General features: G+C 36.5%; 1 protein-coding gene across 5 annotated transcripts in view; it reads left to right on the top strand.

The window, feature by feature from the left end:
• The window catches only part of DENND4C (DENN domain containing 4C), a 72438-nt gene that overhangs the window by 40892 nt on the left and 5106 nt on the right, over positions 1 to 26440 (top strand). For 4 of the 5 annotated variants that reach the window (XM_054652108.2, XM_077171509.1, XM_077171506.1 and 1 more), the window contains exons 13-32: positions 764 to 909; positions 2022 to 2057; positions 2289 to 2419; positions 3254 to 3386; positions 3813 to 4019; positions 4696 to 4824; positions 5544 to 5688; positions 6022 to 6168; positions 8377 to 8502; positions 9300 to 9440; positions 10742 to 11877; positions 12751 to 12931; positions 14533 to 14642; positions 17299 to 17474; positions 18480 to 18662; positions 20171 to 20360; positions 21355 to 21600; positions 22936 to 23053; positions 24737 to 24890; positions 25994 to 26058. In XM_054652108.2, the coding sequence (XP_054508083.2) occupies positions 764 to 909; positions 2022 to 2057; positions 2289 to 2419; positions 3254 to 3386; positions 3813 to 4019; positions 4696 to 4824; positions 5544 to 5688; positions 6022 to 6168; positions 8377 to 8502; positions 9300 to 9440; positions 10742 to 11877; positions 12751 to 12931; positions 14533 to 14642; positions 17299 to 17474; positions 18480 to 18662; positions 20171 to 20360; positions 21355 to 21600; positions 22936 to 23053; positions 24737 to 24890; positions 25994 to 26058 (3900 nt within the window). The remainder of the gene's footprint in view (positions 1 to 763; positions 910 to 2021; positions 2058 to 2288; positions 2420 to 3253; positions 3387 to 3812; positions 4020 to 4695; positions 4825 to 5543; positions 5689 to 6021; positions 6169 to 8376; positions 8503 to 9299; positions 9441 to 10741; positions 11878 to 12750; positions 12932 to 14532; positions 14643 to 17298; positions 17475 to 18479; positions 18663 to 20170; positions 20361 to 21354; positions 21601 to 22935; positions 23054 to 24736; positions 24891 to 25993; positions 26059 to 26440) is intronic. The other variant, XM_077171508.1, reaches the window with a different exon arrangement.

Raw genomic sequence — 26440 nt, 5'->3', positions numbered from 1 at the left:
GCATGATGCCCTCTCATCATGGCATATTCTGCAAGGGCATCTCTTGGGAATTAAAAAATATTTCTCAACTTGTATGATGTAAAAATACTAAAAGCCCAGTAATGAGGAGTGAAGTAATGATCTTGATAGAAATGGAAAAATAGTAGAAAATGGGGTAAAAATCAGAAATATGGCAAGCAATAAATGATAGTTGGCAAATGTCACTTCCCTTATCACTGTTAACTATTCAGATCTGTTCATGAGTCAGACACTACATAAAATGTCACAGGGGTTTTGTTGGTGGTGTTTTGGGTCTTGTTTCTTCTTTTGGGGTTGTTGATTTTTTTTAAATTACTGGATAAGATATTTGAGAAGAGATTTTTAGGTAATCATTTGTAGAGTTTTCAATTTTATCAAGCCCATCACCTTTTAGAATAACATAATTTTTATTTTAGTATTGTTTTAGCTGTTGGATGCTTTTGTACAAGGTCATCTTTTTCTTGCACAATGAATCAACAAACAAAGTGAGAAGGGATTACATGGGTGTGACTGGTTGCCAAGGATGAAAAAAAATAGCTATTAAAAATGATGTTAATTTTAATCTTCCAAGTGCAAATAGATATAAGTAGTTGTTAATGATAAAGCAAATACTTATGTATTAGCATCTTTAGTAATTTATATTGATTATTGATTTATGTGATTTATGTTTATTAATTCATTTCATGTATTAATTTCTTATGGAACTTTAACTGGTATTTAGTTTTGTGTTCCCTTTTATTACCAGGATTTTTAAAAAGCAGAGACCGGGCCTATACAAAGTTTTACACGCATCTCACCAAGACGCAGATATTCAGCCGCTTTATTGAAGAGTGCAGTTTTGTGAGCGACAAGGATACTGGCTTGGCATTTTTTGATGAATGCATAGAAAAGGTGAAAAATATACTACTACATAATATTCTTCTGTTCACTTTGTATTACTGTCCTGTCCTTTAGTTGGGAAGGTACATAACTTCTGCAGGGAGTATTCAAAAGGATTGGAATTCTTGGTGGTTATTACTTTTTCCTTTCTTTATCTTCTTGTGTGGTCATAATTCCTGTGTTGTTGGAGAAAATTTTAATTAAAAGCCTGTAGGATTTCAATATATAAGATAATGTGAGTATTACCAGTAGATGACACTTTAGGAAAATACCATCCATGTCTTCCCATTAAATGTTAATTTCCTCCCTCTAATGTAGAATTGCTACCAGTGGCCATGACCAAAAACGTCATTCTAGTTTTTCCCACAATTTCAACTTTAAACATGCCTAGTGTTTCAGATGTGGTCAGGGCTGGTTTATGTAGTTTTTTCATTACATGCATGTTTTAGGAGAAAGATTGCTCCTTTTTTTTTTCTTTTTATTTTTTTAATGTAGTTACATCAGTATAGTTTTGGTCGAGATAGGAAATGGAGTTTATAGCTTCATCTTTGAAATTCCAAGTTCACAATATGAAAGTTACGAGCTATGGAATTGTATTTTTTTTAAGGCATATGTATATGGTTCTTTTTGGGAGAACCTTCATATTAATAACAAGTTTTTATAGACTGTGAGTCTTTGATTCAGTATTGATTCTAATTAGGTTAATATTTGTGAATGGACAAAAGAGTTTATTTGCCTTTTATTTTCTCTGCTAGATGTGGGGTATGCATCTAGAGAATACTTTGTTAATAATTTATTACTGCAGGTTGTCATATTGGAAATAGCTGCAAAACAGGAATTTCTCTCAACTAAATAAAATGAAAGCACTTTTCCTTTGATAGATTAAGGGTTTTGTATTCAGTAGATAATGTCAGCAGATTGAAAGTATGCTGATTACTGAATTACTGATTACTGCTGATTCTTCACTGAAGTATTTGAAAAAGAGGTTAATTGCTTCTATAGTAATATGGAAAATTGCAATTTCTTCTTCAATATTTCAGCAAGTGGCACAGGTTTAATATAATAATTTAGGATTTTGATTTTGAGTTGAGAAGAAACTCTTAATCTTTTTTTTCTTTTCCCAGCTCTTTCCAGATAAAGGAACAGAAAAAGGAGAGAAGGTACTTTTGCCCTTGAAAATGTTTAGGAATATCTGATCATGAAATAAAAATGGAAATACAAGGCTGTGGACTTGATATTTGAGTAATTAGAACAAGTATAATTTATATATATCCAGTCACATACAGTGTATATTAAATATATTTTTTACATATTCCAACATAATTGACATTGTAAAGGACATTTTGTTACAAAGACAAACTCTGTACTTAATGTACAAACTCTGTTTTCAGGTTGATGTAGATTCTGTTGAAGATACACGCTTGATTGAGCTTGATGAGTCACAAAAAAGTGAACACACAGTATTCATAATGCCACCAGAACCACCTGCTGATGATGGACAGGACCGAGTACCAAAATACAGGTACAAGTTAGACAGTCACATAGAGTGAAACTAGGGTGTCTATGGTGGTTAGCAGGGCAGATGTTCTGTGCTGGGGCAAGACTTGCCTTAAGACAGTATTCAGAGGAACTCTTTAAAAGATATGAACTGCCCAGAATCTGGTAAGTTTCTGATCCTCTAGAAGTCGGTGTTTTGGGTGTGTATATGTGAGGGCATGTGGAATATGGTATTAATTTTTCAATAACTTCTTGCCACCTTTATAGTAATACTTTTCTGCATGTATTCAGTGTCCTTCTTCCTGTTTGAGCCATTTGTGTGTATTTTGTAGCAAGTGCAGTGCTCTTTGTTCCGTGTTGAGAATGATGAAGGGTGGGTTATGATTCTACCAAGTACTATTGATCTGCAGATGATGAACCAAAAGAGCAAAACATGTGCTCCACTTTTCAGATTTCTTGCATTCAGTCTTTTTCAGCCCTGTGCAAGAAGTGTGGAGTTTCAGACACACTGGGTACAATTTATTTCTTCCTGTCTCTCTTGATCATGGGATCATGAGTGTTCTGGTTTTTGCTGTTGTCCTTGTTAATCACCGTCTGTGCTCCCCTGACCTTCATGACATGGTTAGCAGTCTGCTTCTTATTTCCATTGTCTTTGGAGGCTTAATGTCCAAGGCATCTTCTTGTAGTATATTTGTGAATAAGGCTAAAAGTATCTTGCTGTTTTATTTTTCTCCTGGTTCTTTATTCTCCTGTTTGTCATTTTTTCCCGTATCAGTTATCTTTGTATGGCTTTCCTGCTATGAGCAGGTATGTGAAAAACTTTTGTTTTCTTTTTTTTTTTTTTAAATCATCCATGTAGCTATAAAAACTTCCCGCGGCTGGATTTCAAGCTCTTTGACAGGCCACAGGAGCTCAAGCTCTCCTTCAGCAGACACCCAGCTGGAAGCAGCATTTCAAATAGTCCAGCACTCATGGCAAAGAGGACAAAACAGGTCAGATGAGTCTCACTGTAATCACTGTGTGATCACTGAAAGATACAAATTTTCTTGGTAAAACTGCCACTGCCTGTTTATACTATAAGTTAGAGGTTTGGTCTCTGTAACTTACAAGTAAAAGAAACAGAAGAGATTAAAAAATTACCATCTGAGATTACAGTTTATTGTCAAATGCATTTTTAAGCTTTAGACTGTAATATAAAATTAAATTGAAATTAATGCTTGGTGTGGGGAAAAAAAGATTGATCCTGATGCTAGTTTTTTTTTTGCAGAGCATCTTAATAAGAGAATGGTAAAAAGGGATCTTCAGCTGAATGTGTGTCTATTATTATTAAATGCTGAGAAGCCAGCATCTGAGTTAGATTTCTAGATTCAAGATCTTATGTCTTTTATCTGATTCTGTGTTTTGTTTCACCTTTACAGGAGATAAAAACAGCCCATAAATTAGCCAAGAAATATTATGTAAACCCCTCCCAGTGGGCTAAGTGTCTCTTCAGTCATAGTTACAGCCTATGGTTTATTTGCCTGCCAGCCTATGTCAGAATTGCACATCCCAAGGTCAAAGCACTGCAACAAGCATATGATGTTCTGATTAAAATGAGGAAAACCGAAGTGGAACTACTAGATGAGGCAAGTGCAAATCAAAAAGTTACTATGATTGTGAAATAGAAGACAAGGTGCAGCTACAGTGTGTTTTGCTGACACCACCAGGTTAAGCATACTTATGGTTAGACCTGTGTTTAAAGCCACCTTAAAATCATCTCAAGTCAGCTTAACTACAGCAACTGGAAATGAAGTCCCTTTTTTTTATCCCCAGTATAGTGTGTGCTGGGTCAACTACTCCAACTCAGTGTTGCTAGTCTTCTCACAGATGACTTCCAGAAGGAAGTTACTGAATATCCCTGGTTTTTATTGCACTTTAATTAGTGCTTTGCAGCCTTACTGCACTGAAGGGATGATGGGTTTGTGTGCAGCATACAATTCTTTCAGTAGTAGCCCCAGGCACACAGCAGCAAGTTGTCATGCTTTTCATGTGGGCACATTATCTCCTTTATTTCTCAAATAGCAGACCTGACTAGAAAAAAAACAAATTGACATGGTCAACAGTGTGACTGTTGATGTTATTTCAGTTTCTGTGACTTGCTCTTTAATTTTTGCTTCCTCTTCTGGCTGTAGCATGTTATGGACTAACTAGTTGTTCTTAGTTTTTCCTTTTACATGTGTAAAAGTTGGAAATTAGGAAAGAGCCTAAGACACTTCAAAATTCTTGTCTTTAGTCCATTTACACATTTCTGTATCTTGTCAGGTCTGTTACAGAGTAGTAATGCAGCTCTGTGGACTGTGGGGTCAGCCTGTTCAGGCTGTGAGAGTTCTTTTTGAAATGAAAAATGCTGGAATACAGCCAAATGCCATCACCTATGGTTATTACAATAAGGTAAGGGTCCAGTGCCTTTTGCAGTTGTCACTCCCAATGTCCGGTAGCATGTTTTTAAGGTTGTTTCTTGCAGCTCTTCACTTGGATTTGCTGATTCTGTTAGTCAAGCCATCCTTTTGGACTTGCTTACAGAATGACTGAATCTACACTAAATGGTTCTACAATGTTAAATTTACATTCCCGTGCTATTTGGCTAACCAAAAATTCTATTGAAATACAGATTTACACTGTTTCCATTTGCAAATTTTGGAACCATCTAGTCCTTCCATGTCCAATTAATCTATTCTAAGGTGTATTCTTTAAGATAGCAAGATCCAAAATGGATGAAAGCTGGAATTAGGCTAGTTGAAGTAGCCTCCCTCTGTTTCCTTGCTTCCAAGTTCCTGATGACACTTCATGGTAAACTATATAATGGAAAAAGAAAGGAGATGTTACTACGGTCTTCTGTTGCTATCAAACTATGTAGATAAGAACAAAACCCACCTTGTTTAATTAAAGTAATTTTGATCCGTTGTCTGTTATACTCAACTATTTTGTACTGACCTGTGGGATAAAAGGGAAGAGCTCATAAAAATTCAGGTATTTGTTATACTTCACATGGTTGGTAGCAAAATGCTTTTTTTTATTGGTGGCAGGGGTGAAGCTTCTCACCATACTGTGTTTTTTTAATGTAACTTCCTTACTGTTTTTTGTTATTGCAAAAATGTCTCTTTCTACAGGCGGTTTTAGAGTCTTCTTGGCCTAGTGGCAACCGCAGTGGCATATTCCTGTGGACAAAGGTACGAAATGTAGTTCATGGCACAGCGCAGTTTAGGCAGTGCCTGAAGAAATCAATGAAGATCCCACAAGTGCCTGTGATACCAGGTAATAAGTTAGTTGAAATAGATTTATTTCTGGTGAACAAGGGCATAACGTATTTTCAGAGGGATTGCAGCTAACATTGTGGCTTTTGAAAGTGGAAAATCTGTCCTTCAATGTATAAAAATTGATATTTGCCAACTTGATGCTTATAACAGAATTAGAATGTCTTTTGCATACTGAAGAATTAATTATCTTGATTTCTGTTGCCAGAATTTCATACTCTTATTTGATATGTGTGAGCAGAAGTGTTTACTGTTCTCTGAAGAGGTTAGATTTATTTAAAAATCTGAACAATTAAGTCCTCTCTTACTAACCAGCTCTTGTTCATGTCTTTAGCTCTGCGGAGTCCCACGGGTGGAACTGATGGGGACATGGTGAGCCATGGTAGCGTGGATAGTTCTAATGATGCTAACAGTGGGGAGCACACCCTCTTCGTCAGTGACTTAGTCAGGCTTGATTCCGTTGATAATCACTCTAGCACAGGTACTAGATTTACTAGATTCTGCTGGGTTTACTACTAACAGTTCCCCAAAAGGCTAAATTTTCTAGTGTCCTGTTGATTTCCCCTTTACAACTACTGCTTTCCCTTCTTGAGGCTGTAGAGAAGTGTGGAGTTAACTTGCATATAAAAAGTACACTTTTGTTGCACACTATTGTTGAACATTTCTCCTTTACTGCACATCATGCTTTAATTCAGAATGTACCATGGCAGAAATACTGTGATATGAAAAGAAATGTTTTGCTGTGGTCTCACGTACCCTGCTTTTTGTGCTAACCTTCAGAAAAGGAATGAAGCCTCTGACATAATGAGGCTGTTTAATTTTTGCATGCTGTCATTTATTCACAGAAGTGGTAGTCCATGTCAGTAAAATCTTTCTGTGAAAAGAGTGATGTTTGGTGAGGTGATTAGAAGGAAACACTTGAAAATGTTTTTCCTTGATAATATCTCAGAAAGGTCTAATTAGCATTCATGGAATTAGTATGTTATGTTAGGTTATGGTAAAACTATGCTTTTAAACACCGTATTCAAGTGTCTTAATAGTAGTGGCTAAACTTTGAAATAAATACAGAAATTGTCAGAACCTTGGCATACAGGTTTTAGGAGACACCATGGGAATGGAAAGGCAGGTGATAAGCTGGAGGAAAACTCCACGTTAAACATAGTGTGCACTCCTCCTGACAAACTGAAGTAAAAAGAGTGCACAGGAAGTTAATCATTTGGGATGGCCAGATAAAATGCATGGTTCTTCTTATCTGCTCTAGTACTGATCACATCCTACCTGTGCAGTTTCAACTAAACTCCCTTTCTGTGTGTACTTCAAAACTTAATGCACAAAATTATTCTTGCACACTCTTCGTGTTTTTAATATCTTGAGCCCTTCTGTAAAGAGAACTTTGAGTCTGATCTCTGTGCTTCATCTGATATGTCTGCCTAGATTACTGAACTTCCCTTCTCTCTGCTCTTTGTTGCTCTGCTTTTTGCTCTTTGCTGTCTCTTGGGTGCCGCATTTGTCCTTGGCTATCACGGTGCGGGGTGCAGACTTATGGTGTGAAGCCTTGGATGCACGTGTGCATTATTTCTACCCTTGAATGTTACTCCTGCAGGTAATTCACCCATTTATTGAAGGGGTATTGACACTTCTGCTCAAGGCAGGGATACTAACATTACTGAAAATCTGACAGAGAAAAAATAAGCGCCTGAGAATGTCAGAATTTAATTTTCTATATAAAAAGTTTTTAATATAGTAGCCAAATGTATTAATTGATGGCTGCTCAAATTTTTAATTCTTTTTAACATAGTTGTTATTTGTTGGTAAAATAAATAGCAGTGATATGTATGGTAGATGAATGGTATCTGTCACTCAAGTTTTATGGAGCTTCCTAACACCTTTCACATTCAATAACTTACTTTGATCTTTTTTGTTGCAGTAATGAGTGCTAATAGGTACTCTGAAGTATACGAACAATCCAGTTTAACATGTTGCTGTGAAATGTGTCCATGTAGTATTTTTGTCTTCTTGCACATGCAGCAGCACTTCAGATAAATAATAACAGAGAAAAGAGACTTTCTGTATTTTTTTTCATGTGACAGACTTCTTTGATTACTTAAACTTTTGGATTTTTAGTGAGTTACAGCTGGCAAATTTAACTGGTATAGCATTTTTAAAAAATGTTTGTAGTTTTACTTTTTTTCCTATTACAATTTATAATTTGGCATACAGTGCAAAGATATAGCACAGTTTATAGTACAGGTTTTTTCCAGGGCTGTATTCACTGTTAGAAGCTTGCTCAATTATGGCTGTGCTTGTCTAAATTTCTTTTGTTAATGCATTTGAGAATTTAGCTTACCCAGCAGTTAAATATTTCATGCTAATGTTATAGGAAAGGGATGAGAGCAGATACAGTGCATTAAAAATAGTTAGTCACCATAGTGCTTCTCGGTGAATCACTCATGTTTAGTATAATTAGAAAAGTAAATTTGGATTCGTATAGCCGAATTATCTCTGGTGTTATCATCACTGAGTTGAGAAGGTCTTTCCAGAAATGAGACATTTTGGAGATCTTAATATGAACTTTTCTGGAGAGATAACATATGAAACAAATAAATTTCAGATCATTTATTTTCTTATTGAAAACAAATTTAGGAAGGGAGAATGAGCTTGAAGCATGTGTTTGCATTTCTTGTAACAGGTGGTCAATCAGACCAGGGTTACAGATCCAAGGATGAACTCTTGAGAGATGGTGAGGATAGTCTTCCTGCAACTGAAACTCAAGTAGAGAAAGATATTTCTTCTAACCTTGAGGACTTAATAGGAGGTTAAGTATGCATGTTTCATGTTGGTGAAGGCTTTTGGTAATAAATGTGTTTCATGCATTAGAATGTCACAAATACCCAGTGTATTGAATTAATAATATTCCAATGCTCAGAATACGGTAGATTTAATATAGTTATTTTACTTCTCTGTCCTAAATTATAGGAGTGGAATGTATAGGTAGAAATAGCCTTTTATTGGATTAACTTAATATAGATGGAAAAAATGGACAAATGTTGGGTATGCAGTAATTTACATTCCATTTCCCTCATTTATCTGTTTGAAATCTTGATAATTTTTTTAGCTGTACCTGTTGACCGAATAAAAGGTGCTACTTTTTCTTACAAACTCTTCCCAGTTATAGACAGCCTTAGGGTCATCTCCTGTCTTCTGTTCAAATTTTGCCCTTAGTTTTTCTGTATTTTGTTGTTTCCCTTACTGAATTTGTTTCATATCTGAGTTATGAGATCCGTTATGTGAATTAGGGCTATTAAAAGCTCTCATTAAACAAATTGCCCTGCATGAAAATCTGTGAACTACTGTTCTTATTCTGCTTTGGTTAGTTGAAAAAATACCGTGGGGAGAAATCGGCAAATGCTATAACCCTGTGAACAGCTAAGCACTCTCTGCATAATGCTGGCAGCTGTAACCTTTCTGGGTTTGTTATTACATAAGGTGACAGTTGGAGTTTATATTTTATGTACCAGTGCAAATAATTACTAAGTTAAATCTTAACTTTATATATCCATATCTATCTATCTATCTATCTATCTCCTAATGTTCACATTCTCTTTCTTGCAGAGATTTCTACAGAAAAATCTTATGAAAAGCAACAGCTGAATATAGAAACTCCGAGTCCAGCTGATCCACCTGCTTGGGGTAACAGTATTGTGAAAGTTCCATCAGGCATTTTTGATAGCAGTGGAAGGAAGAGCAGTGATGGTGAGTCACTGGGTGAAACAGAGCTTGCTAAAGTCCTGATCTTGTTGTGCTGTAGTGTTTTGCAATCTATTTTGTATTTTAAAAGAAATAAAACTTTTAAGGTGCAGATGTCTTGCACAATGTTTGTTTTCCACCGTTATCCTGTGCAGGTAACATAGAAGGAACCTCTAGATTCTAAGGTTGAAAATCACTGTTCTGTAGACTGAAATCAAGATTTTCCCTACCCTGCACTGAGAGTGTTTCAGTAATATAGTAGGAAACAAAGAGAAATAGTGTGTCCAGTCTTGATTTTGGTTTCTAAACCTTGCTGATCTTGGACAAGTCTGTCTCTATTCCTGCAGCTTACATTGCTGTTCTGTAATGCAGGAACAATGTGTGTTGTCTTTGTGCAATACAAAATTTATTTACTTATCTCAAGAGTTGTGATGAAAAAGATTTCTGGATATATAAAAGCCAAATCTTGGGGATCAATTATTTTTTTTTCTGCCTTTGTGTCTGTTTTTGACTAAGACAAGGTAGTCCAGCTTCAGTGTAGCTTGATAGCACAGAATGGAGTCGCAGGTAAGAAGTTTCTTGGAACATATTGGCAATTATGAGAACTGATGGCTAGCCGAGAAGCAGCATTGATGTGAGACTCAAACATTCTCCAGCAGGTGGATGTGGTACAACAGGTCTTCTCTTGAGGTCCTAATATAGTAGAATTTCCATACTTATGAAGATTTTAACTTTGCTAACACAGATATCTAGGTAGTAAATATTCCCAATTACCCATAGGAAATAGGAACATTTATAAGATTAGTTTATGGCTTCCACATGCTAAACTTAGTTAGTATTTTCTAAATACACATCTGTGTCATAAATTAAATAATGCATCTGTATTGGCCAGACACACTTTATACTTTTTTTCAGAACCAGAATGAACTATGGTGTTTGGTGTTTAAATCTTGAATGTAGCTCTTGGGGGGGAAAAAACCAAAACCAACCAGAGTAACTTTTACTTAAAATTGTAGTTTCCTTTAGTTCATGGATGTAGTACTTACTCCCTGTGTGTTGGCACAGGGAAAGGACGCAGAAGCTATAAACAGCTTTGATTCCAAAGAGTAAGTGGCTTTTGATATGCAGGATGTCTTTGCAGTGAAATAACATATTCATGCTAGTGTAACTTCTTAATGGATATATTGGAACTGTAGTACTCCCAGTGTTCTCTATGTAAGGAGATTACGGAGATTTCACATGGTTTCAGGAAATAAGCATTTTTGGTGGCTATGGACGCCATATTATTAATGCATTTTCTCTTTCAGAAACAGTTTCTAGCCCACTGTTCATAACTCAGGATTCAGTCGAAGATACAGTCTTTGGTAATGTTTCTCCTAAGAAGACAAGTGAAAAAAGACAGAAGAGACAAAAACTGTTTTCAGAGAGAAGCTGCAGTTTCAGTAGTGAAAGCAGAGCTGGAATGCTGCTGAAAAAAGGCAGCTTGGACTTGAATTCTAAAGAAATAGCAATAATGATGGGAGCAGATGCCAAGATCTTAACAGCAGCTTTATCTGGGACCAAAACTTCACCTAAATCCCACAGCTTTGAAAATATCACTGACCAGCAGGTTTCTGGCATAAGTGACACTTGGAGTGGTGTGACTCAGAGTGATTGGGATCTAGATCATAGGTCTTCACCAGTGCTGGAAGAACCTGGGGAAGGACAGGAAGATCTTGAGAATGGAAGAGATGCAAACATGACTGCTGTAGAAGACATAAATCTTGAGCAGTCAGCTGAGTCTAAAAACCAGAAACCTGAATCCAAAGATGCAACTGCTAAAAGAAATAGCTTTTATGGAGTGGTTAAGCCTATTGAAAGGGAAGATGTTGAAGTAGGCTTGGACCCTCTGTCTTTGCTAGCTACTGACAGCACACAACCAGGTTATCCAGAACCTGGGGAAAAGCTGATGTCACCAGTTGCAGCACGTAATTTGGCAGATGAAATAGAGAGCTATATGAATTTGAAGAACCCCTTGGGTAGTAAGTTTCCCAGCATGGAACTGCACAAGCCAGATAAGGAAGCAGAAGCTTCTGGTATACTTGGTCACTCCCAAGAACGAAGGTCAAGCCTGCCCTTGGATCCCCTCCTGCCATCCTCCAAGTGTTATGAAAGTCGAAGAAGTCCTTCTGTCTGCAGATCCAAAACATTCACTGTACGATCAAAGCAACAAACTCACCCACAAGTTCAAAAGGAGCGGTCGTCATCTTTGACAGGACTGGCTCGTTCTTCCCCGCATGGCTCATTGGGAACTGTTGTAACAACTTTATCCAGTCTGAAGTTAGACAATATACTGTCTGGACCAAAAATTGATGTTTTGAAATCAGGCATGAAGCAGGCTGCCAATGTGGCCAGTAAGATGTGGGGAGTGGTAACATCAGCATATAGTTACTCAGATGATGAGGTAAGTGTTTTTCAGTATGAAAAATTCGGGGACACGAAGTTAGAGGGCTAACTTCTATGTCCAGAAGATTGCTTCTCTAGGTGGTTTTACTTTTTAATTAAGTATTGACTTTTATTAGTTAATAAAAACTACACTTCATCTATAGTGTTTTTCCTTGCCATTAAAAACCCTCACTTTTCAGACAAAAGGAAATTAGATGGTCTCAATGCAGTAAGTTTTAGCTTTTTGTTCTCAACAAAAATCTCCCATTTCTTTATTAATCTTTTTATTTATGTGTAAAGAAACTGAACCGAGAAACCCTGGTAAGTACAAATTTATGTCACCTTAAATGGTGCCATACTGCCCTGTCTTACTTTAGAAAACTAGGTTGTGAAAATAATTTACAAACCCAGGAAGTCAGACTGGTGAGGGTCAAAGTTGAAAGTAATAAGGTACAGCCTGAGATCTAGTAAATTTACTTATCAGGAATTTGGAAATTCTGTGACTAACAGAGTGTTTTTCAGAGTAAAACATTTCACATACTAATGACAAGAATAAAAGAAGATATAGAGAGATTAATATTGTAACTTCCTCTTTTTTTTGTGATGTCTTGTTATTGTGCCTTCAAATGACGTGTCTGCATCATTTTTCCTGTTTCTCTATAATGAATAAATTTATATCACTATTGTTTTGTCACTCCGTTTGTCAGTTTTTCAATATCCTCTCGCTTTGTCCAGTGTCTGCACTTCTTGAGGCTACATAGATTAATCTTACATTTGATAATTTTTTTTACAACAAGATTTATCTTAATCTGCTAGTTTAATTATTTATTCTTTAGGATAAAAATGGAAGTGGAGGTACTCAAAAATTCTACTTTTTCTTCTCGCATTAAAGGAAGAAAGCCATCGACCAGACTATAACTTCCCTGTGGGCTTTGATGATAGTATTTTGGGAGATAATCTGTCATCAAGAACTGGAGTCTCAGGCCTACTTACAAATGAGCTTGCACAAAGCACTACTAGTCTTGGTAGTAGCAGCAGTGGTGGAGATGTAGGAAGACAGCATTACAGTGCAGGTGAGATGATTTGGTTTTATTTTCCTCTGATAATTTGATTATATACAACAAACAGGGAAAACTGTTGTGTATGAAATCACTCAAAACAATGGAAGCTATGATAATGTGAACTATTTCAAGCCCTTAAGAGTATTACAAGCAAGTTTTTACTTCCATTCTATACTGTTCTCTTGCAGTAGCAAGTAGCTAATGCTTCTCTCTTTGTTGAATGTATAAAAAGCTGATACAATATGCAGGAGTTTAACCATAAAATACTTCCTGTGTATGTGATAGGAAGATTGCTAACTAATTATAGCAAGAAACACCTGCTCATTCATGTAAACTCATGAAAGTATTAATAGTGAAATATTAGTACAGAAAAGCTGAGCAGTTTGGCAACTGCAAATAGTTTCATAACAGAGACAGATCATTTGAGGGAGGAAAGAAGCAAGCCAACCAAAACCAAATCAACAGAACAGCCCTATAGTTCATGCACACAAAAAACCTAAAGCAATACACTCTAAAAGTTATCCATCTTTACCATGGAATAGGAACTGTTGGATACATACTTGGTCTGAACTTAAGTAGGTGAATGGTTGACGACTGTGAGCCTGTTGCAAACCTTCCTTCCCTCCTCCCTGCCAGATGTAAAACTGGAATAAATAAATCTAGTAATTTTCAGTTCAGATTTAATTCAGGTAGATTTGATTCTTAAGAAAAAAGATGTGTTTCTGAAACTGCTGTGGGGTTGGTTTAGGTCTCTTTGTAATACAATACTTCAGTGATGCAAATATGGTAAAGCTGTCTGCTTTACAGAGAGAGAGAAATATCAAGAGAGGAAGAACTGTCTTGCATAGTGGAGATAAAGTGCCCCCATATCACAAAATCTTGACAAGATGTCTTCTAGTTCCAGTTAGTTGGGAGGCTTATTAGAGCTAACTATAAAGAGTGGCAGCTAACAGGATATGCAAAATTTGTTCACAAACATAATCTTGAGCTGAAAAAACACAGGAGACTTCCTTATGATGAGAGGATACTGGTGGTGATTTCTTTTCTTTAGAAAAATTTGGGCTTGTAAAAAAATAATTCTGATAATTTTGCCTTTTAGGAGTGATCCCATCCATTTCCTTCTGGTGAATGTATTCCAACTTCTTTTCCCCTTGTCCTGGACAAGGTTCATAATCATAAAATCTAGCATTACCAATACAAAAATATTTGGTTTAGTGCAGTGTTAAAAGTGGAAAATCTAAGTGCAGTAATGGCATTTTTGGTATCATACGCATCACGTGGTGCTGTCCTTACATTTGCTGTTTACATATGGATGTATTATTCAAGAAATCATGGCTAGTCAACTTTTTAGAGTTGGTCAATATACATTGAGCAATCTTACTGCTCTTTACCAGTCTATTTTTTCTTTGTGTTTTTCTTTTACTAATCTGTGATATATTGTGTTAGAAAAATAATGTAGAAATGTTAATCGTGAACATTATCTATATTGTGATTGTAATGTCAGTGAGATACTCATATCTTTGGAGATCTTTTGGAACAGAAGTTATTTTCTTTGGGAATGGATTAATTATTCTTTGCTTGAAAACAAAACTCAAATGACTCTTTCTGTACAGGTGAAGTTTCATTCCCAAAAAGTATGAAACTTCTAGATTCTGAGAAATCAGAGCACAGCTCTTCGCATAATACTAGTTTATCCAGCATTTTCCAGAACTATGCAATGGAGGTAAGATTAATAAACTTATAGATGAAAGCTATAATTAGTTAATAGTGCTGTATGCATTGATTAACTGTTTAGTTGCATTGTGGCTGGTTTTTTCAAAACATTTTTTCCTTGTTTCCACTGCAGAGATGCTTAATACTTGTAACTTGGAGTGTGACAGCAGCTTTAAAAAAGAAGAGTGTCTTAAATATTTTATGCATCCATCATATATATAGAGAAAAATTGTTGAGGGAAAGGTAAAAACTTGAAATGAAGGAAAATTACAGGTGAAACAGGAGCTTTTGTGGGGTTTTAGATTTTATTTTCCTTATGGAAATTGTGTTACTAAATCATTGTGATGAGTTGACAGCAGGCAGCACCAAGGCCCTCAGACAGGTATTTGCTTAATCCCCTTTAAATGGGGGACAGAATTGAAAGGGCAAAAGAAAAAAAGCTTGAGAGTTGAGATAAAGACAATTTAATACATGAATTCTGGGGGAAAAAATAAAAAAGAGGGAGACACAATCAAAAGAAAATAGTAATGCAGAGATCAGTCAGCACCCTGACACCTCAAGGAAGAGCTACCTTGGAAAACACAGAGTTTTATCTCTGAACTTGATGTTACACAGTGTCATTTGGTCAGCTGAGGCCAGCTGTCCTGTCTGTGTCCTGTCACAGCCTGCTGGCTGAGTTGTGCACATAATGAAAAATGTCCATGATGATGTACAAAGCCCTATGCAGCAATAACTAAAATATTGGAGTGTTATAAGTTAACATGGAGCTGGTTACCAGACTGAAACACAGGACTACAGAGGATACTAACAAGAAAATTAACTCTATCCCAGCCAAATTAAATTATGTTTTAGTATGGGTCTCTGTTTCATTTATTACCTGCAGATACTTTCAGATTTCAGATACATAGGCAATGATCACTGTATTTGCCTTGGTTGCTTTTCTCTCAGCTGCAGTGTTATTTTGCTAGATCCTGTGTCATTTTCATTTATGTTTGGTGTTCTGGACATCTAGGCTTGTCAAGCTTCTGCACTGCATTATATCAAGGGTATAGCAAACTAAAAAATTTCATTATAATGAATATTTATTAGCTCTAAAATTTATTAGAAGCTGTGTTTGAGGTTGGTTTTTGGGTTTTTTTTCACCCATCTGACTGAAACAATGAAGTAAGAGGATAGAGTAAAGTATATAGTCCATTCTCCAGTTAGTACAGGATTAATTTTACCATTTTTCTCCAGTTCTCCATCTAGCTTAGTGGTGAGACTTCTATTAGGTAAAGACACAACATTCTGATTTTCCACTTGTACTGGGTTTGCATGGCAAGGATTGGGTAGCAGAAGAGCTGCCAGAACTTTCCCCCATGTCCGACAGAGCCAATGCCAGCCAGCTCCAGACTGGACTCCCCACTGGCCAAGGCAGTGACAGTGGCAGCAATGCTGGGATAGTGTGTTTGAGAAGGGGAAAAGAATGCTGTGCAACAGCAGCTGCAGGAGAGCAGTGAAAACACGTGACAGGAAACCCCTCTGCAGATACCCAGGTCAGTGCAGAAGGAGGGATAAGAGGTGCTCCAGGCACCAGGGCAGAGATTCCCTGCAGCCTGTGGTGCAGACCACAGAGAGACAGCTGTGCCCCTGCAGCCATGTGCGCCGTGCTGGAGCAGGTGGGTGCCCAAAGGAAGCTAACCCTATAGATTATATATAGATTATATAGATTATAATCCAGGCAGCACCTTGACCTCATGGGGAGAGGAGCCCGGGCTGGAGCGTGTTTGCTGGCAGGACTTGTGACCCTGCAGGAGATCCATGCTGGAGCAACTAGTAAAGAGCTGAAGCCCATGGGAAGGGCTTACCCTAGAGAAGTTTGTGTTAGGACTATGTCCTGTGGGAGGGACCCCATGCTGGAGCAGGGGAAGAGTGTGAGGAGGAAGGAGTGTCAGAAAAACATGGGATGAACTGACCACAATCCCTTTTCCCCATTTCCATGTGCCATTTCAAAGAAGAAGGTGGAGAAGTCAGAAATTAAAGTGAAGCCTGGGAAGAAGGGAGAGGTAGCAGGAATGTGTTTTAAAATTTGAGATAATTTCTCATTAACCTACTTGAACTTTTAATTGGTAGAAAATTAAATTAATTTCCCCTAGTTTCCCTTATTGTGACACTAATTGCTGAGTGATCTCCTTGTCTCTATTATGACTCACAAGCCTTTTGTCATATTTTTCTTCCCCTGTTCACTTGAATAGGGAGATTGCTAGAGTGGTTTTGGTGAGCGCCTGGCATCCAGCCAGGGCAGACACACCACACTATTATAAAGGTTTCTTCTGTGTTTGATTGGTTTTGTGGGATTTCTTTGCTCTTTTGGATAAGTAGACATGCATTTACTTATACAATTCAAAACAATTTGTATATGCTGAAGTCTTCACAGAAGCAAGCAATTGCAAATGCTAAATTAGTGGCCTTTTGGGGTAATGCTTTTTCCATGTCAGAAATAAATTACTTATATCTTTATTGCATAGGTAAAAGTTAATGTGGATGAGATAATTCTGAGTATGGTGGGAAAGAAGTGATGAACTCATTTCTCCCCACTGGCCTTCTGGTCCTGTTAAACTTCTAGGGGTACTAAGCCTATAGAATTGTAAAAGAGCCCTGATAATATTAATTCTTTGCTGTTCCAGGTCTTGATGTCAAGCTGCTCTCAATGTAGAGCTTGTGATGCTTTGGTTTATGATGAAGAAATCATGGCTGGGTGGACAGCAGATGACTCAAACCTGAACACTACCTGCCCTTTTTGTAAAAGTACCTTCCTACCTTTGCTTAATGTTGAATTTAAAGACCTTCGTGGCTCTGCAAGGTCAGTGCATTTTACCAGTACTCAGTTTCTGCCTTTGTACCTGTGCATGGTTATATTTTTTCACAAGAGGATCTTTGATATCTTTCCCCATCTAGATGTTAGCAAGAATGTTACTGCCTATTCAATGGTCATGATTGCACTGAAGGAAATTATAAGTTGTGTAAACTATTGAGCTGCATTGTTAAACAGCCAAGAACTGGTTGCCTTTTTATCACTTTTTTGTTTCATATTTTCTTTTTAAGTGTAACCTCATGGAAGCTTTAAGTCAGTTTTCATTTTGTTTTGATGTTAAAACAAAGCCTATGGACTTTATAAAAGCATAGGAAGAGGTTTTTAAATCTATCAGCAAAGAATTTTTCCCAGACCAAATTTCTTAGGAGCATTCAGTTCCCGATGCTCTACCTTATTGTTTCTGCAGTTCAAGCTCCTCTGCTTGCTGTTTTAAACCTCTTTTAGTTGCACTATGAAAAATAGAACTTAATTTTAAGTTCCAGTTCTCACTGTAGTGGTTATTGCTATGAAACAGAAGTTCCACTGCTCTCTAATGAAGAAATTGAACACCTGTATTAACTGTAGAGTATGTACTTCAGAGACTTAGCAAAGCAAGACATATTTGTGTTGTCATGTGCTTAGAATGGTGTATGATCGTGTAGTCTGTAATGTCACATTACAGTAAGCAACCATTTTCAGTGATGTGTCACCTATTAATACACTATTGCTGATTTGAAGCCATGACAAACTGAGTTCACTTGTAATGGTTTATGTCCAGTGTAGGATGTCTTCTTTTGCAGATCAAATCTCTCTATGTGTTAATTTACTCTGCCTGTATAAGTTGCAGGGGTAGGAACAGGATGAAATTTATCGTGTGTTGTCAAGCTTTTTAATGTTGTGTTTCCTTCTTTTGCTACTTCTGAAAAGCGAATGTAGAAAATAATAAGTTTATGATTTTATGCTTATATCTTTACCTTTGTATTTTTCTCCCTCCCATTCATGTTGTAACTTCAGCTTTTTCCTGAAGCAAAGTACCTCAGGAGATAGTTTACAGAGTGGCACCCTTCCATTAACCACAGATCCTCTGGAGCAGAAACTGTTGACCAGTCCAGCTGTTGCTGACTTGATCAGTTTTTCAGATCACCTGCAGTCCAGCCACACCATAGCTGAAGAATCCAGCTCTGCAGCTGAGCAGGGGTAGGTAAAACAAGATTGTTAGTTCTGTCAGAAATGCATCAGTACTTCCACACTTATAGGGGTAAGGTTGGCTTTTATACCAAATGTGGTGAAGTACAGTTGTAACTTGATGATCATCTCTTTCCTTTCTCACTTTCTGCATGTTTTAAGCATGCTTTTATCAGTTTGAAGTAAACTCATTCCACCAAGTGAGTAGCTTCTAGAGATACAGCTATAGAAATGAATCTTCATGTCCACGTGCTATTGATCAATAGGTAAAACCTCTACTCAATGTGGTTAAAACCCAATCACCCTGTAAACTCACACAGAAATTCAAGCATTGCTTCTCCTTTCCTTGTATGTACGATTTAACAATAAGAACACCACACTATGGGAAAAAATAAGTCCATTTGCTGGAATACTTTGCTTGAGAGAAAGTTCAGGGACCACTCAAGACTTGTGCTGAGTATTCTGTGTCAAACAAAACCTATGTAAAACTGAAACTCTGAAAAACAATATCACTTTTGAAACAGTTTGATGAAAAAAAGCATTAAGGGGAAGGTGTCGTGTTGGATGAGGGAAGAACTAAAATAGTTCCGCGATGAATTATGACCTTTTTACTGGGATGGTTACCTTTTGTTGTAATTGTTTGGAGTTTTTTTAAACCATCAAATTTGAAATTCTGGAGTATTAGTGCCTCAGAGTAATGAGCTAATGCCTGTGTCAGACAACTAAAACTTTAATCAATGAGATAGTAGTTAGTCTTAATACACTAAACATTAAAGGTGGTACTGCTTATGTTAACATCTTTATATTGTGACAATGTATTTTTAACTAAAGTAAAATTTAGAACCAAAAGTCACTGCTAAATAATCTCTTTGCTCCCTACAGATTATCTGGAAGCAGACACTTCCTGTTTCACTTTCTTTTTTCTTCTGTACAGTAGTTGAAGCTGTAATTTTATCCATTATAATTAAAAGGAGCACAGAACGAATATTCCCAGATGTGCAAATGTCTTGATTGCCTGCATTAAATCTGAAAAGTCTGACTTTACTTAAATTAGCTTGCTCAATGAGTTTAACACAATTTTTTTATTATTACTTTGGCATGCAATTTTAAAATTACTTTCTGCTATACTGTTGTTCTGTTTATGTCAGGACATAAAGGGAAGAGGAAGTAAAGGTGAGCATAGTCAAAAGGAGATAATCTTCATAGATTGGCAAAACTGTGGACTGCTTTTTTTTTTAAAGCAAGGTAAAGTTATACAAGAGCAATGGTTTCTGTACAGAACTGCAGTGCTTTCAGATTCATATCTTAAGTTATACCTAGCTGCTTTTCTGAAGGGATGTTTATACTGCTCTGAGGCGCATTTTGTTCTGTGTTCCCTAAACAATGGAACTAACTGGGAAAATACAATTTCATATTAATAGAGAAAATTGGTTTGGGATCCTGGCAGCCTTCCTCTGCTTCCTTCCTGTTGCCATAGAAATGCTGAACTATTAGCATATTTTCTTCTAAAATTCATACAGCGATTTGGCAGAAGAACAGACTACAGATCCCACCACCATGACCGCACATGCCAGTAATCCACCAAAAAGGGGCGTGTCCTTGACTCGGAGCCACAGTGTGGGAGGTCCACTGCAAAACATTGATCTCTCCCAGAGACCGTCTCATGGCATTTCAACAGTTAGTCTTCCCAATAGTTTGCAGGAGGCTGTGGTAAGTCTAGAAGCTGCATCTGCAGTTGAGAGAAAAATATTGAAGACAATGAATGTAATAATATTCTACCAGTAGCATTCCTGTCCATTTGCAGACTGGGAATGACCAAGCATATTTTCACCTTCTTACAACTGAAAAAAGTCTTAATTCAGTTAATCTAAAATTGCTTTTCCAATACTTTGTCAAACAAACAGTTCTACTTGATTTGAAATGTTCTCTCTAACAGAATGAAGCTAGTCTTTGTCTTTCTGAAACTAGAAGTTCAGCAGTAAAGCAATGCCAACAGCTGACTAAACACAATAGTGCAACACATGGCAAGATGGAAAGTTAGTTCCATTTCTGTGCATTTACTTACACTCCTACTGTATATTCTGTTAGGCTTACCTGTGGAGTGGATGGGAGAAGGTGAGAGGCAGTATTGAGACTCCTACCTTTCTTTTGAAAAAAAGTGTTTCTCCTCTCTCTTGATACTTCTTATTTTCCAGAGGCTGCCTTAACATGTGAAGTCACGATTCAGTTCCACAGCTCATGTAATTATTGACATTTCTCTTCACTTTCCACTGCTGCAGGCTTGGTACTGGCTACCAGCTTAGATGGCTTAAAACTGCACAACTGGGAACAAGTTCTAATAAATTAGCATTTTTTTTCTTGCTCACATAATAGGAAAAGGATAGTGAACATAGGTGATTGTTCTTTAAAATTAAGAACTCTCCAGCAGTAAAAACTGGTGATGCTGTTAGAGGTGTTGTGCATTCAGTAGCTCCAGAGCTTCTGCCAAGTGTCAAAAGAAACTCTGCAATGGAGGTTTTCAGGTCAAGTAGTCCTGAAAAGTATTTCTGGAAGAAAAATCTTCTTTGGTTTTGTAAAAAACAAAATCAAAAGCAAAACCAAACAACCCCCCCCCCCCCCTCAAACAAACAAACAAAAATCCACCCCCAAAACAAATGAAACCAAAAAAACAAAACAATTTTTTTTCTGCATGTTCTGTTTTTAGGATCCTTTAATAAAACAACAGAACCCTGCCCCTGTATCTGTACCCTACTTGAGCCCTTTGGTACTGCGTAAGGAGCTTGAATCACTCCTGGAGAATGAGGGAGAGCAAGTAATTCATACATCCAAATTCATCAATCAACACCCCATAATCTTCTGGAACCTAGTCTGGTATTTCCAACGGTTGGATCTGCCCAGCAACTTACCTGGACTCATTCTGACATCCGAGCACTGCAATGAGGGAGTGCAGGTAAATGGCATCCTTGCGTTAGATCGGCAGGTATTACAGTGAGCAACGCTGGGGGCTGGGTTCAAAACAACTGCCTAAATAATTCCTGAACAGCTGAATACAAGTTCTTGGGTTTTTATCATACAAGTAGATAGGTTTGTTTCCCACAAGGATTCCTGAAGGGAGATGTGTGAAACAGCCTTCAAATTCTAGTCAAGATGGTCTCTACTGAAAAGCCAGAGAGTAAGATTCATTGAAGAATAGGAAACAAGATGTGTCTGCAAAGACCTCAAAAACTGTAATATATTGCAGTACACAGAGTGAGTTACACACTTGAGTTTATAATCTTTAAAGTCACTGGATAATATTTTTTGTTCTCTTCCAAGAATAGGTTTTGCTATTCAAACTCCGAGTTTCATTACTACATGACTAGAACAAAAGAATGTAGAACAGATCTAGCTTTTGAGTATTTTGCCTTTCTGATTTAAAGGAGTAGATTGAAACCTGTATCATTTTTATGAGTAGGTACAAATTGAAATTAAATATGTATTTGTATCTGGTGTGTGCCAAAAAAGTAGTAATTTCCTATATACTTGTACACATTTCAACTTTAAATTCTTTCCCTCAATTTTCAAAAAAACACCCACCTAGAACTGAGAAAAACTTTCCAAGAAATGAAGTTGAAGACAATACTAAGGAAATCTAAAGCATCCTGGAAAACTGCAATGCATTAACAGGGAAAACAGCAAGATGGGACATAATATCATGTAATTATTATGTAGATAGACACACTAAATGATAAGTTTTTCTTGCCTGGTAATTCTTATTGTATTAGTAATTCCAGAGGCACTTAATTTTATAAAATAATTACATAAGTGTTGTTTTGACCACCATATATTTTTAATGGAAATAAATAGTTCATATTTGTATACATATGAAGATTCTTTCTGCTTTTTGGGAAGGCCAATATGTAGACATGCATACCAAGATGTTCATCAGGTCAGAAAATATTGCAATATGGTATGATTAGTAGTACAGATCAAGTACTGTGTCTGGTGCAGTAGATATTTCCAGATACATACTCAAAAATATTTTCTTCAGATGCCTGTAGAAAACTAAATGCTCTTCATACATTAGGATAAACTATAAAAGATAATTAAATGCCGAAGTACTTATGACTGCTCTGGTTGAGTGCAGTTTACTGTAGGGGATAACATCTGCTCCTGTTTGTTAGATTCAAGTTAAATAAAGTTAACCTTCTTTGTTCACAACAATAGTAAAAGGGCAGGAGTTTTAAATACCATAACACTGTACTGGTGTTTTTAAAATGTATTGCCTTTCCTCATGTGTTTTTAGCTTCCTTTGACATCTCTTGCTCAAGATAGCAAGCTAGTATACATCCATCTTCTATGGGACAATATCAACCTCCACCAAGAGCCGGGGGAGCCCCTATATATATCTTGGAGAAATCTCAGTAAGTAAAACAAATGCTACAGAAAACAGAGGAAGAAGAGACTATGGAAAGAAACCATTGGTTTATAGTGGCTGAAGTGTACACAGCCTGTCAATTTGCAGTATCTTTTTTAGTATCTGAATCATATGCAATCCCTTAGGTACTTCACATAGTCTGGGTATCAAATTAGTTGTGAAAATAAGTTTGATCTGCTCATCACCCATCATACACTTACAAGAGGAGAGGAATTGCTGATTGCTCTAGACGTGGTGCTAAATAACTCTCACTTGATTTGAACGCCTTAAGTTCCACTTCAGTTTCACTGCATTATCTGGTAATAGCTATGCAGGCATGTACAAGAAGGCTGTGTTACAAAAAAGTATCTTTTACTGCTGTAAATGAATGAAACATTACCATTCCCTTTAAAGGTACATTTGGCACCCCTTCTGACTGTCACAAAGTAAGACAGAAGAAAGCCTCATCTAGCATAAAAACAGGCAGACTGTTTATAAGAACTTAAGGACTTCCTTACTTCCAATCATCAGAAAACTTTCTAATTCCATCTTTTAACTTGTAAAAACTATGTTAAAAACTATGTCATGTGCTAATTATGGTTCTAAGGAATTAAAAGGTGTTTATTGAAAAAATGTCCTTAAAATAAAGAGACCGATCAGAAAATTACAGTCAAGAGCACAGAACATGTGTTATTTCCCTCTACAAAGCATATTGATGTAACCATAGTAGATGAAAAGCACCCCCAAATAATCTAGCCATGAATGAAATGCATAAATATATATATATATAGTTTACAAATATAAATATGTATATATATAGTTTATATATATATATATAATATGTATGTATGTATATGTATGTAAACAAAGGAGCAAAGGGCCTGTTTGAGATGTGGAAGAAAAATAGACAGGCCATATAGCAGTATCAGAAAATATTCCAAAAACACAAAATTACATTTGTAAGTATTGTATATGTCAATTTGATGCAAACATCATGTCGATGTGGAGAAGATTACTAGACTTGGTCTGCAATTCATTTACACACCATGTACTCACTGCCTAATCTGTAAATTTACTTCTTTGCAAGTACATGGACTTACTATTCTTTCATGAGTCACTGTCTTCTGGAAAATAATAGTTCAGTGTTATTCTGAGTGTGTCATTTTAAGTGACAAATCACGATGGTAAATGTCTTGGTCATTTTCTTTCCTGTTTGATTTGACTGTGCATTTTCTATTTCAATATATATCCCAAAGTTATCAGTTAATTGTAGGTGGCTTTTAAGAAGGGCTTTGATAAGAAAAGTTTCCTTGCTAAGAAGAGTGATACTTCTATTTCTTTTCCTTGTGTAAAAATAATCTTCTTGCAGTGAACCTGATTTTTAAGTACAGAAATAAAACTGAGCTAATCAACCATCACAGGCAACATCTGATGCTGGGTACTCTTCAGTCTCGAGTATTCTCTGTCATGTTGGACCTCTTGCACATGGATACTTAATGCATCCTGTAACTTCTGGATAAAGTTACTTCTGAGTGAAGACTATAGACAGACAAGGTCCTTCCATTATAACAAATTTCTCTAGATTGAGTAGAGGTTCTCTATGTGTATCTCACCTTTGGAAATACTTCTGCTTATTAAAGTGAAAAAAAATCTTTACTGCTGTAATAGTCTGTATGTTTCCACTTCCCAGATTCTTCTGAAAAGAAACCCTCCACACTGACAGAAGATCAGCAGGCAACAAACACATTGTTAGAGAGCATCAAACTAAGTATTCAACACAATGATGTTATGAAGCCAATCAACCTCCTCCTAGAGAAAGTTAAGCCAGATGTGAAACGACAGAGGTGAGGGCATAATCTCTTCTTAGTTTCTCCCCACTAAAATTTAAATAAGATCAGACTGTGTAGATTTCATAGTGATGATTTTATAAGGACCTCTGGGGAAGATTCCGTTTCCTTTGTGTCCACCAAAAACTATGTGTATTTTTTTTACACCTGTGTTTTATGAACAGATGCACTCTATATGCAGATGCAAAGTTCATCCAGATCAAATAGATGAATGTGATACTTTAATAAAAATGGACATTTTGCAATGAGTGAGAAAAATGCAGGTATGAATTACATAGATTTTGATGTTGCTCCAGATATAGCAAATTGATAAATGCAAGTGTCCTGTTGCAGTGTGTGGAATATTCTTCCTAGTTATATCTTCTGAAATTCTAGCAATCTGGAGTACTGGCTATGAAAAGTGGATGCAGCATGAGTCTCAAAGAGAGGAAGATGTGTAAATAATTCTTGTATTTTGTAACCTGCACTGTAGTTCAAGGAAGGCTTTATACAAAAGCAGAGACTCTGAAGTAAATTACAGTCGATACAAGATGTGTTTGAAGTTTGTCATACTAAGTCATCTTTGTTTCTGTGTTTTGTAGTTACTAAAAAGAAACAGAAAATGCTCTGCTCAGAGAAGCATCTTTATGACTTCCACAAGGGGAAAAAATAATATCTGATTATTTAATGATACCTATGCCTGAGATTGACCATGACATTCTGAAACAAAAAACAAAAGTATGGATGATCTGAAAGAAATCCATACCCATACATTGCTTCATGGTCAGGCAGAAATTAATTAATAATAAAAAAAAGTGGTAGTTAATTTAATATTTCTTGCTTATTAGGCATTTCTGTGGCCTAATAGGGCCACAAATAGAGGATTTTTTTGTAGAAAATGTAACTACTAGGGTTTGGGAGTAATGTGGCTTTCTGCATCAAGTAAAAGTATTCAGGCATTAAAAAACCTTAAGCTAGTAGTCATGTAGATTGGTCACTTTTTTCACAAGCAAGGTTAACAGAACAGTTGTAGAAGCTACATAATGGAAGTCTTCAATATTGACTTTGGAAACAGGATAGTTCATGCTTTCATTAACTCAGCCTTCAAAATGTTCCCCTAGGAGTTTTTACAGGGAAATTCTTTTCCTGTCTCTGGTGTCTCTTGGAAGAGAAAACATTGACATTGGTAAGTAAGAAAATACTGTGAAATGCATAGTCCCTGTGGATATTTTACATGAAAGCTAGTGTATAAAATCTTTTTCTAATATTCAGTTGTGTTTTAGTGAAAATTACTGCACTGTCAGTGTTTTGGTGTTGCTTTTATGTAAATATAATTCAGATGGAACCATTAATTTTGACTTTGTTTGAAACCAGTAATGAGTTACTTTAAACAAAGAGTATTTGAAGAGCTTGAAATTGTAATTCTTCATGTCTGAAAGCTTGTTCCAATCTTGTCCATCTTTCTCTGACCCACATATCAGACCTAACACCTGATATCAGACCTGACACCTGTTACCTAAACACCTGATTTCCCACCCTCTACTGATCTCTTCTATCCTGTCTTCTAT

This window comes from Agelaius phoeniceus, chromosome Z (assembly GCF_051311805.1).
Source record: "Agelaius phoeniceus isolate bAgePho1 chromosome Z, bAgePho1.hap1, whole genome shotgun sequence".
Taxonomy (NCBI): domain Eukaryota; kingdom Metazoa; phylum Chordata; class Aves; order Passeriformes; family Icteridae; genus Agelaius; species Agelaius phoeniceus.
This window is presented reverse-complemented; position numbering and strand designations above follow the sequence as displayed.